Source organism: Puma concolor, chromosome A1 (genome assembly GCF_028749965.1).
Source record: "Puma concolor isolate L17-30 chromosome A1, mPumCon1.1.hap2, whole genome shotgun sequence".
NCBI classification, from domain to species: Eukaryota; Metazoa; Chordata; class Mammalia; order Carnivora; family Felidae; genus Puma; species Puma concolor.
In genome coordinates this window covers 89161068-89174030 of record NC_141667.1, presented here as the reverse complement: position 1 = coordinate 89174030, position 12963 = coordinate 89161068, and the positions used below count along the sequence as shown (strand labels likewise).

General features: G+C 37.3%; 1 protein-coding gene across 21 annotated transcripts in view; it reads right to left on the bottom strand.

Moving 5' to 3' along the window:
* MEF2C (myocyte enhancer factor 2C) overlaps positions 1-12963 on the bottom strand; it is a 173373-nt gene that overhangs the window by 65665 nt on the left and 94745 nt on the right. For all 21 annotated transcript variants that reach the window (XM_086696994.1, XM_086697001.1, XM_086697038.1 and 18 more), the window contains one exon: positions 11197-11400. In XM_086696994.1, the coding sequence (XP_086553120.1) occupies positions 11197-11400 (204 nt within the window). The remainder of the gene's footprint in view (positions 1-11196; positions 11401-12963) is intronic.

Sequence of the window (12963 nt, the reverse complement as noted above, 5' to 3'; positions counted from 1 at the left end):
AATGCTTCAACAACATTCTTTGGGAAAATCACTCTGCAGCTTTGCTCCCCGCCCCCTCCCCCCCAATATTAATTCAGAACCACTAAATTTAAGGAGATCCCAGTCATGAACCCTGGATGAAGACAGAATTCTCACATTTCCAAAGAGGAAAAATCAGAAATTGTGTGCACGTGTGCTCTTTCCTTCCTCGTGGGAACGTCCAGAATTGACCTACCTTGTTTCTGCTTCCCTATGGCTCTTCTTTCCTATCCCTTCCTCCATTTTCTCTTCTTCCTTGGGGCAATTCAAGCCTTAGTGTTCCCTCTATCCTCTCCCTTCACTCCACCAAGTCACATTTATTTTAACAAATACTCTACTCCTGGGAGGAAACACTGACTGAGTGGCTCAGCTTTCCCGCTTTGGTTTCTGTGCCCTGACCCAGACCCTGACACTCTATGAGCATGGAGTAGATGCTTAGGAGCAAAAGATGAAATGGCCGCCTGCATCCCCTCCAGTTGACAAGCCCTTTATTAGGTGTATCCATCAACCGTCCTGCTAGTTACTTCATGAACAAGAGCACTGGATTCACCAGTTTCACTTCCTACATCAGTGCTGCCCAATAGAACTTTTCTAGGGTGATGGGTATTTCTATACTGGTCCCACCAATACGGAATTCACGAGTCACATGTGGCTATCAAGTACTTGCTTGTGGCTAGTGAGACTAAGAGCTCATTTCAATTTTATTTTATTTAACTTAAATTTAAATAGTCACGTAGAGCTAGTGGCTACCTTACTGATTAATGCACATCAATATCATTTCATTCTGAAATCTGCTTCTATTATCCAAAGAGAATTTACATGACAGAAGTGATTGAGTTTGTAATTGTTAGGCTATAGGCACTAAATATATCACTTATTTATAAATGTGTACAGTAACTTTGAAAGGAGTTTGGTGTTTGGAACCACTGAGAGTGCAGTTGATTTTTTATTAGTAGCTCATTTTCAGGGTAACTCTGACCTTAGTTTTTCGTCTCTGAAACAGTTTTCTCAAGGTCATAGAGATGGTATTTGTTTATAATTAAGGAGTCATTTGCATGTAATTTTGAAAAGTAAATTATTTAATTCAGAAATTCTAGAATAAGAGATACTACCATTAATTCATGTATTAGTTTATTTTGTAACCATGCTTTCTTAGATGTGAGGAAAAAACCCCAAATACCAGTTGTACAGTTTACTGTTTACAGTGTTTCTTTCCTTAAAACAGTAGCTCTAAATAGTTATCGAGTTTATTTACTAAAACATAAAGATAAGAGATTTAATTGATATGAAGAGGCTTTGAGAATCTAATTAACCTCCCAGCTAGTCATTAACTTTATGACCTTTAGAAATAATTGACAGGAAATTTTTTTCCCCTTATTCAGAAACTTCCATTGGGTGGCTAAATTTCAGGGTAACAGAGAATACGCTAAATGCCGTTGAGACATGACTGGATAACATGGAAAGTAGCTATTAGTAAAATGAGATATATTTCCAATAATATAATCTACCCACCCAATCTGTTGTACACATACGCAACACTTGCCTAATTCCAGTCCTTTTAGTGATCAAGTCTGGAGTCTTCTCCCAGAATGTCCTATGGATTATTTGACCAGGAAGATAAGGAGGAAAGCACAGAGCTTCCACTTCTCTGTGCACCCTGGCACACACGCCTACCCAATCACATCACACGTGCCTGCCGAGTCTGCTTTCAGGCTCAGAATCCTCCTCAACACGTGCTACAGGCAGCCACTGCCAACTGACAGGCACTCACAAGGGCAGAGACCAGGTCAGGAGATGCAGTGTTCACCACAGACAGGGTCACTCACCTTACTGAGTAGTCACAGGCCTTTTACATCATGCTTCTGGAAACCTAACGCACTTGATTTCAAGAGTTAGTTTTACCAAATATTACTTTTAAAAAATCTATTTTATGGTATGATTCTAGACCTCAGTAAAGCTATAAAGAATAAGTGTTTAAAAATATACTTCTGGGGGTGCCTGGGTGGCGCAGTCGGTTAAGCGTCCGACTTCAGCCAGGTCACGATCTCGCGGTCCGTGAGTTCGAGCCCCGCGTCGGGCCCTGGGCTGATGGCTCAGAGCCTGGAGCCTGTTTCCGATTCTGTGTCTCCCTCTCTCTCTGCCCCTCCCCCATTCATGCTCTGTCTCTCTCTCTGTCCCAAAAATAAAATAAACGTTGAAAAAAAAAATAAAAATATACTTCTGGGGCGCCTGGATGGCTCAGTTGGTTAAGCATCTGACACTTGACTTCAGCTCAGGTCATGATTTCACGGTCATGAGACCAAGCCCTGCATCAGGCTCTGCACTGAGCTTGGAGCCTGCTTGGGATTCTCTCTCTCTCTCTCTCTCTCTCTCTCTCTCTCTCTCAGTAAACAAATAAATAAATAAACATTTTTAAAAAATGTACTTTCAAACTCCATGCTGGGGAAAACAGATGTTTGGAAAGGGAAGTCTGAGTCTTTGCTACTCAAAGTTCAGTCCACAAACTAGCAGCATCAGCAGCACCTGGGAACTGGTCGGAAACGTAGTCTTGGGCTCTGCCCCGTACCAGTGAGTCCCAATCAGCCTTTCAGCAAGAGCCCCAGTGACTCAGACTGGACTAGAATCTGAAACCTGGTTCAATTGCCCAAAGAGAATTCACAGGACAGAAATGATGAAGTTTGAGACCCACTGATCCCTCTTGTCACATCCTGGCCAAAGTACCAACAGGTTGCTTCTCTCTTCCCTAGGAAATCTACATATATTGGTTTTTTACTTTCCACCATTACTACAGGTAATATTTCTATGTGGTCTGCTGTGCCTATTTGTTTCTTACACAGCAACAACTTTATTCATCTCAGGTTCACTTGAAAGATTCTCACCTTTATTATTATTAGAACATATCTGACTTCAACAAAGAAAACTTGACAAGGTTTAATTTTATTTATACTATAATGATAAGTTCTTTTAATTTATGTATGTATATACACATAAGCATATATGCATAAATACATGTGTGTATGTGTATATATATATATATATATATATATATATATATGTGATATTTATTGAATGTCTACAATGTCCCATTCATTGAGATGGCAGTTGGAGTTAGAGCTGTAGATAAAACATCATTATGTCTTTCAGGGAAGGGAAACAGATTTATAATAACTTTTTAAAAATTCAGTGAGGTAAGTGAAATAATAAATATCATTTCATTAAAAGATTTATCATCTTTTATTCTACTCTAGGCAGGACTCTGGAATTGTTCCTAAAACTTCACTTTTGAATATTACACAGTGCTATTCAGTAACCAGTCCTGAGGACGTAAAGATGTTCTACTCTTTGGTATCTAATTTGATACTTTAAAGCCAAACAATACTACTTTTACTGAGGTGTTATCAACGGCTAACAAATGGTTCAAATATGCTGTCCAACACCAAGTTCCATATGCCATGAAATCTGTAAATATCATTAAAAAGTGACTATAATGATCCAGGCTAAATATTTTCCCCCTTTCCCTTTCATATACTGGGGAGAAAAAACAAAAAATGAAGACATTGGTTTCTACTAGGTCAAGAACGATCATGCAAGATGATGATGATAAAATGGTGGTAATTAATAATGACAAAACGGTTACATCAGTGAGAAAAAGGCTGTATTTTGAAACCTCTTGTCTTTTCTACTATTATTAAATAATTTTCTGTCGACTCTGTGTTAGTACTACTGCCTATAAGCCATTAGAGCTGTGTAGTAACAGGTGAGAGGAAATTCCATTTTATTGCCTTGTGCATATATATAACTTTAGTGCTCTAACATGCACTTTATTTGCTCAACAATGATCTGTTCAATAAATGAGATGTGAAGCATCTTTTCATGTTTACAAAATACATGTAAATTAAGCAAGAGCATTATTTTTAAAAGAAACGAATCTTCAAATTTGATATGTAAAAATCCACTGTGGTAGTTATGACAAATATGAGTACATTTTTAGGCCCATTTCTTCTTTTAGACTTTGGGGAATAAATATAAGTGTGATTTATAGGGACTAGTAGAAGTCTTTTAAAGATACATAAGCAAAAATGAACATTAAAATTAAGCAGAAATTTACTAAACCTTTTTTTCACAAAATCATTTTTCCCCCTTTTCCTTGGAAGCCTCAACACTGAAAGTTTAAATCTGTCTGGAATATACTAATTCTTTCTTCATTTTTCAGTATTATCTATTGAAAAGCAATTATATACTTGGTTTAACAGAGGACTGGGCAGAGTTACTGAGCTAATCACAGCAAGAACTATTTTAATTATATTTTATAGTAACCTAAGAAGAATTTTTAATGTATTTCAAGAATATTATTTTTCTGAGCTCCTTCATAAAGAAAAACCCTGCTTTTCTGAAGAAATGAAATTACTAATTATAAAGTTAAATACTGGCTCGTGTTGCTTCAAGTAATTTTAAAATAGTAACAAGAAAGATCTACCCCCTTTCCGTTCACAAGCTTTGCACTTAAAAAACAAACAAAAAAAAAACCCAGCACACATTGCCTAGCTCTCTGTCAGTCTGGACAACTTGCAAGTGCTTTCTGACTAGGTAGTAAGTTTACTGATCGACTCTGTGGTTATTGGTTTAGGGGTAAAATATGTTTTTAGTTTTAGGCTGAATGTTTAGTTCTCAATTGGTGTCTCTCATAGTGAACATTTATGCTCTGGATTCTAAAATCCACGGTTCCACGGTTCTTTACTTTTGAAATGCACTCCTCAGATTTTATATTGAAAAACTAATCTTGGTGTGAATTTGAGAACACAGTTAGATTAAATGCCTCCTTTTCACATTTTAACCTAGACCAGCGCTGTTGCATGGAACTTTCCGTGATGATCACTGCATTTTACATCTTCCGTGTCCCATTCAGCAGTCACTAGTTGCACGTGGCTACTGAGCCCTTGAAATGTGGCTAGTGCCAAAGGGGAAGCGAACTGGACCTCTCACCTAATTTTAATTCATTTAAATGTGAATAGTCATGGGGGGCTGAGGGGACTCAGTTGGTTAAGTGTCTGACTCCTAATTGCAGCTCAGGTCATGATCTCACGGTTCATGAGATTGAGCCCCATGTCAGGCTCTGTGCTGACAGAATGGAGCCTGCTTGGGATTCTCTCTCTCTTTATTCCTCTGCCCCTTCCCTGCTCATGTGTTCTCTCTCAAAAAAAAAAAAAAAAAAAATTAAAAAATGTGTATAGTCATATATGGCCAGTGGTTACTGTATTAACACAGATTTGGATTATTTTAGTTTCTTGATTGTGCTTTGAGAAAATTAACCAAATTTTAACGAACTGTTTCATTGGAGCTATAAAAACACTTTTTTATACTTTAAGTGAGTAACATTATGCTGCATGATAATCACTGGTATATATCCTGTTATAATTGTTTCCCCCTGTTTATTTATTCTACAAATATATTCTGAGGGCCAAATATTCTGTAGGTAAACAACAGAGATAGGATAGTTCTGGTAAACAACATATGCATAGTCCCTTCCCTCCAGGAGTTTAAAATCCAGTGTGCAACAGGTAATTGGATAACATGGTGCTTTGATGGAGAAAATACAATTCTAACTCTAATACAGAAAAAACACAAGGATGGCTTTCCAAAAGTATAAATTGGGACCTGACGTGAATGAAGGATAAATAAAGGCCAAGAAAAGGCCTAGTAAGGAGTGCTAAAGACAAAACAAATCAGGTTTGGAAAAGCTGAGGAATATAAACATGTTTTGGTGGCCCGAATACAGGATGGCAGCAGTGGGGGAGGGAAACAGCAAAGGGGATTGGCTGGAGAGGAACATATAAACAGGGGCCAGATCATGTATAGCCTTGTGAGCAATCTTAAAAACCAATAGTCCTTGAGGGCCTGGTTTATGTTTGTATCTCTGGGCATTCCAAAGCACATACAAAAATTCAACCAATCTTTATTCAGTGAATGCATGAAAAAATAAAAATACAACAAATGACCAAACAAATAAGAGAATGTGCTTTTATTCTTATGAAAAGTACCTATGATGTATATTAAGGAATATACTTGTTATGATGAGCACTGGGTGTTATATGTGAGTCACTAAATTCTACTCCTGAAACTAATATTACACTATACGTTAACTAACTGGAATTTTAATTAACTAATTAAATTCATTTATGTATTTATTTTTTAACTAACTGGAATTTAAATAAAGACTTGAAACAAACCAAAAGAAGCCTATGGAAAGAGCCACACGCTACCTCATTGCAAAAAATTTAAAAAAATAATAAAAAGGAAAAAGTATGCCTGTATAATAGATACCTACAGGTATGCATAAAAATAACTTCATATACCTATATTTTATAATCAAAATTGGAACCTATGTAATTAGACATCATGAAAGCTCAGGTAAAATAAACATATTTTCATATTTTATATCTATTCCCGAATTTGATCATACAGTTTGTAAAAAAGTCCATTTCTACTATTTGCTGCATTTGTTTTTCAACAAAAATTACACTCACGAAGTTCTACCATACTATGTAAAGGTAGTTAGTTTATTGATAACCTCCAGGAGCACTGCGAAACAATAAAGTTTATAACCTATTAACATCTTTCCAGTCCTAATTCAGCCCTTAATTACTACTGCTAAAGGAAACATTTTTGTGGACAACTGTTCTTAGAAGTCTTTAAATCCAAACAAGATTCAGATAACAGAAAATAAAATTTTATGTAAACATTATCTCTAACTTTACTCTCTCTTTCTCTCTCTTACACACGCACACACACACACGCGCGCGCACACACACACACACACACACAATCTTGCCCATTTGCACATCTAAAAAACAAACCAGTAATGCTCCACTGAGTCAGTTGTGAATCAAATGTTTCTTCTGCGGGAGTTAGGTCCACCTTTTTGATTTCCTAGGGAGCAGCAGAGGACGCCATGTTCCATTCCCCTTCCACACTTAGTCACTTGACTATTGTCCCAGACTGGATGAGCAGCTCAAGAGAATCACTGAATCACTGAAGGGTGACACATTCCCTCCTGGCCAGGTGCTAAGTGACACTCTCATATGGGTTTTGTGGTTAGAAAACATGTGTTGGATACGGAGGTAACCTGTCTGGGACTTCTGTCACTCCAAAGGCCACCTGAAATGGTCTGGTGATCACTGACCTGTTTGAATGAGTTTTGTTAAACTGTTTAGCTTATGTTTTCCTTTCAGTAGCTTGTATTATGTTAATGAGGTTATTATTCCCCTGCCCTCCAACTGTTCCCACACTGATTTTTCTATATGTTCTACATCCTTAACAAGAATGCCTGTCTTCTGCTGTTTCAGAATCCCTTGTACAGTGCTGACTGTAAGCTGACATGTGCTAAATTATTGCTAACAGAAAGACAGCCTGTAAGCATGTCCTGTGGGACTTGAATTCTTCAGGTCATCTTGAAGTGCTCAACACCACATCTTCTTCCAGGAATAGAGCCCAACATCAACTGGGAGGGGAGGAAAGCAGCTAAGAGAACCAGAAGTGGAGGAGCTAAGACAGTTGGAAGAGATGAAACGGACAGTTCTTTAATATCATCAGAATCCCTGCTGAATTTCAATGACCTCATAAGCTACTATTTTGAGTAAATGTCCAGTATACTTGTCACATAGTTAAATAAAACGCACTTTCTTCAAAGGAAGCACTTTTAATACAGTAACTGGTTTTGTTGTTTTAAACCAATGGATTAAAAATTTAACACATTTACTAAATCTGGCATATTTATATATTGTATCTAAACAGATATTCAAGCTGCATTATAATATAACAATTAAAAAAACCTATCTCAGTCTGTCTATTAAGTCTTTGTAAGTCTTTGTGCCATTGTAACTGTAGGGCTAATTATCAAGCAAAGACATGATAATTACACAGAGCTTTTTTGCTAAAAGAAGGAATCTTTTACAGCACCCACGCACTGCACAATTTCCTATGACCCTGTAACACTACTCTGGTATGGCCTCAAATTTATATTTTGGTCTAAATGCTGGGAATCATATTATTTCTCTCTCAGTGCCAATCTTTTTTTCTTGTGAGTAAACTGTTTTTGGAGGGTTAAGGGAGAGAGGTAATAGTCCAAATGGGAAATATAAAACTAATGACCCTTCATGAAACATATTATGCTCCTCATTAAACTTACTCAGTTAAATGTATTCCATTAAATTAAAATAAATAGGATTTAAAATTTTACCCAGAAGTAGTAAACTACCTTAACTCCCAACTTTGTGTTAGATTCATTCTTAGAATGGATTCCTCAAGTCCCTGATGTATCCCAGGTTCTTAACTTCCAACACAATTTATGTCTTAGTGCTGCAGAGGTTTTCAAACTTAGTGTGTATAAGAATTACTTGTGAAACCAGTTATAAATGCAGCTCTCCATCCAGATTCCTTCTTCTCCACCAAGTATTTCAAGCATAGTGATTTCAATGAGCTGCACTTTCAAAAATATTCCATCTGGGGGTAATGTAAATTTTATCAAGCTTAGGGATCCCACTTTAATTCTTCTTCCATTATCTGTTATTACTAAACTGGAAAAGCCAAATAGGTGAAGAATGTGTGATTCAGGTAGTTGAGCAGGACTGACTTATATTCTCTTCATTCAAAGAATCAAGCCTTCCCTAGTTTTGGTCTAGGAGCCCCAGAATGCCTTTTTGAGAGATTCAGAGCTTTAATTTACTGATATTAAATGCAAGATAATGGAGCTGCTGCTTCACTCTCTTTTAAAAGTATTGCTTTCTTTTTTAAGTTTATTTATTTTTGAGGTGGGGGGGAGGAGTAGAGGGGGAGGGAGAGTGAGAATCCCAAGCAGGCTCTGTGCCGTCAGCATGGAGCCCAATATGGGGCTAGAGCTCCTGAACTGTGAGATCATGACCTGAGCCAAAATCAAGAGTCAAACGCTTAATGGACTGAGCCACCCATGTGCCCCTAAAAGTATAGCTTTTAAAAGAATTGTGCTACAAAGGACTTTGAAATTCAATGCCTTCATTTTTAAGATGAGAAAACTTTAGAGAAATAGCTAACTTGTCACACAGCAAGATTGTGCATGACAAGCATTCAAATGCAAGCCCTCTGACTTCCAACCCAGTGCACTTCTCATGGCCTTTAACGATCTCTGGCTCATGGGGCGCCTGGGTGGCTCAGTCAGTTAGGCATCTGACTTCTGCTCAGATCATGATTTTGCAGTTCACGAGTTCAAGTTCCGTGATAGGTTCTGTGCTGATAGCTCAGCCTGGAGCCTGCTTCAGAGTCCGTGTCTCCCTCTCTCTATTGTCTAGACTCTCTCCCCTTTTCGTGCTGTGTCCATCTTTCTCAAAAATAAATAAACATTAAAAAAAAAGTCTGGCTCAGATACCCATCTGTCCAAGAATATGAAAGTCTCGAGAATGTGAAGTTCTCAGTCACCATCAAATCATCCTGACTAATGCTCTCAGAAGATGAATTTTCTAGATTTTTAAACTCCTTTAAGAAAGCAAATTTTAAAAGTCAACAAAATTTTCAACTACTTTACTATATTTCTACTGCATTTCACAGCATGTTAAGGACTGGAGCAGTTTAGATCTAACGACAAATTCCAACTCAACTCTGTGTTACCCTGAAATGTCTGTTGTGATGGTTTTGGTAATGAGATGAGTCTTGAGTATAGAGTTGTTTTGTGTTTGGGACTTATGTTAAGTGTGTGTGAACACACATGCACACACACACACAAAAGCACCTATGAGATTTGACAGTCAACTAGTTCTGTTCATATTAATGTTTATGTATTTTCACAGTTACATGTACACATGGATAAAATACTATCTGAAATAACAGTAGGTAAGTTTTATAAATAACCTTAAATTTCAGAATCAAGGCAAGCACACAATTAAAATCATGTCAATGAGAAACCAAAGTGACGTTCAGTAAAGCAAATGTGCAAGTATTTTAAACATATACCACATGAAGTCTACTTATTCACTTTTGCTTCTCTGAAATTATTTGCTTAACCTATTAGGCAAAACACTAAAAAAATTGATGAGCTCAACACTTTTAAAAAACTCCCAATAAAGGCAAAGAAACCACAATCAGTTTCAGGAATTATAACAGGTAAAGAGAAGATGGAAGTGATAGGTTGATTAATTTGGTCAAGATTAGTGCTAGATTTTTTTATAATATAGAACGGTCCAAGTAATGGCAAGAATAACTTGTCCTCTGGCAAACTGACTCTGAATACATACTTTTGTAACACTTATTAATTTTCTCTTAATTCTGGAAAAGCAATCACAGTCTAAGAAACCATGGGGAGACAGGGGAGGAAAACAGACAGATGGGGACAGTCTTCATTATACGTCCTTTTTGGTTTAGTATTCAGTGCTTATGAAGGGTACTCTAAGGCGATTTAAACACTGTGTTTAAAGCAAGAAGTGTTTAAAACTGTATGGCAATGCTACTTATGCTAATGAATCAAAAACATAAACAACATTTTTGGGTTTTAATGTGATGCTTATTTACTTTTGGCACAATAAAACGTTTTAAATCTGACTTTGATAAAACACCATGCTAACATTTAGAAATTCATTTCATCAGATTTCTGATTCCCTGTACATGAACAATGCTACACTAAATCATATAATTGGGGGAAAACATTTCTAGCATAATAACTATCTTTACTTTTGCAGTAAGAATGCATTAGGAAGAATGAATTAGAAAGAAGAGACAAAGTTAAAAATTGAAGTGTAAGGCTGGGGTGAGATCACTTTTTTCTTTTGACTGTGTTGTAAAACTAGTCTATATCTGAAAGAAACGATCAAAAGTATTCTAAAGCCCTCTGTTGGCCACAGTTCCCAAGTCTGGGACAGGACAATTTCTTGTCCCCACACGGCCGTGGGCAATGATGACTTATGGAGGATGAGGTCAATACACTGACACTGGTGCCTGATTTCTAGAAGGGACCAGGTTTACATTGTCCCTATCACCTATCATTCTAACTTCCGTTTTGTGGGGATAGAAAGGGTGGGGTAATGTTGGGATGATAACCACGGGGACATCTGTGGAGATACAAACAACTTAGGAAAAGGAAGGGGTGTGCGCAAGAGGTTCAAGGACCAAGCGGCTCCGCCATTATTATTGGTTCGTCAACCACGCATGCACTCTCACCTCCACGATGTCGGAGTTTGTCCGGCTCTCGTGCGGCTCGTTGTACTCCGTGTACTTGAGCAGCACCTTGTCCATGTCGGTGCTGGCATACTGGAACAGCTTGTTGGTGCTGTTGAAGATGATCAGCGCGATCTCACAGTCACAGAGCACGCTCAGCTCGTACGCCTTCTTCATCAACCCAAATTTCCTCTTTGTAAATGTCACCTGGAAAATAGAAAGCAGGCAGGGATTTTTTTCTTTTTTTTTTTTTCTTTTTGGGAAAAGAAAACACATAGGTTTTTTTTTTGTTTCTTTTTTTTTTTTTTTAACAGTCTTCTTTTCCTTTGTGAAACAAAGTGTGTCATTGTCAGAGCCCTTGGGCACTAACACATTTGGAAAGAAAGCAAATAAATCTAAAACTAATTTCTGCTTAGAATTTGAAAAGTGTGATTTCTAGCTTGTTGCTGAATGTGAAACTGTAAATGCCAGATTTAATGTAGGGGATTTTAATGAAAGTGACCAGAGAACTATTCATGTTTTTTGGAGCAATTTAAGATTTAAGAAAATTAATTTCAGCATGGTTAACATCATTCCCAATTATAAGTCTGGAGCTTATTTTTGACCACTTAAAGACTGAACATAGCATTTTAGATGTGTGTTGAGAAAGTCTTTGTGTGTGTGTGTTCAAAAATTCTTAAAATTGTTTAGTTTCTTGCCATTTAATTGAAAACATTCGAAGGCATAGGACTATGCTTTCAGACAGTATTGTATTCTGTTTTCTAGAACTACAGCAGAAAGTTGGGAAGTATGTTAGCCATAATACTGTTAGGGGTCTGTTTTCAATCTTTTGTGTATCTTTCTTCCTCTCTCAGGCCAGAAACTGTATTGTTATCTTTGCCTTTTTCTTCTTTTAATCTAATCTATTACCAAGTCCCACAATTCCTTCCCTTGAAATGTTTCTCAGGTTCACACTTTCTTGTCTATTTCCCAGGCGGCTCTATCATTCCTGTCCTTATCGGTTTCCTGTCCTAGATGATCTCCCTGTCTGAAATCATTCCCTCCTCAGTTCATCCCCAGTCTTCAAAACCCCACTCTTTACACTGCCTTTCTCTCCTGATGTGCCCTCTGCAACAGCTCCCTTTCTCTGACTTCGAATTGTTTCCTACCTGGCAGGGCTACCAAACGTAAATAAAAATTTCAGTATTCCCAATTTCATTCCTCTCTTGATTACACTCCAGTCTGCCCACCAAAAACCATGGACATTCTTCACTGTAAGACTTTATATGGTCCAGCATTTCCCACCAAGTCTTCTGTGGAATATCATTTCTACAAAATACCCCATAAGATAGCCCATAAGACAAAACGTTTAGCGGCCCAATGCATTTGGGAAATGAAGCACACTGAAAGATTAAAGGCTGAAAATGTCTTTTAAACTATTTAATCTGCTGCCCAAACCTATTGCTGACAGAATGTTTGTTTCTCTGCTTATTTATTTATTTATTTATTTATTTATTTATTTATTTATTTACAGGGGCACTTATTATCATTTTTTAAGGCTAGGTTTTTGAGGCATATGCTCCAGGAAATGCTGACTAAATCAACTTAGCTTATTTTTATTTATTTTTTATTGTATGCACTGATGTATGTATGCATTTATGTATGCTCCATGCTTAGTGTGGAGCCCAACATAGTGCTGGAACTCATGGCCCTGAGATCAAGGCCTGAGCTAAGATGGAGATTCAAACACTGAATTGACTCACCCAGGTGTACCTAATTCAGCTGATTTTT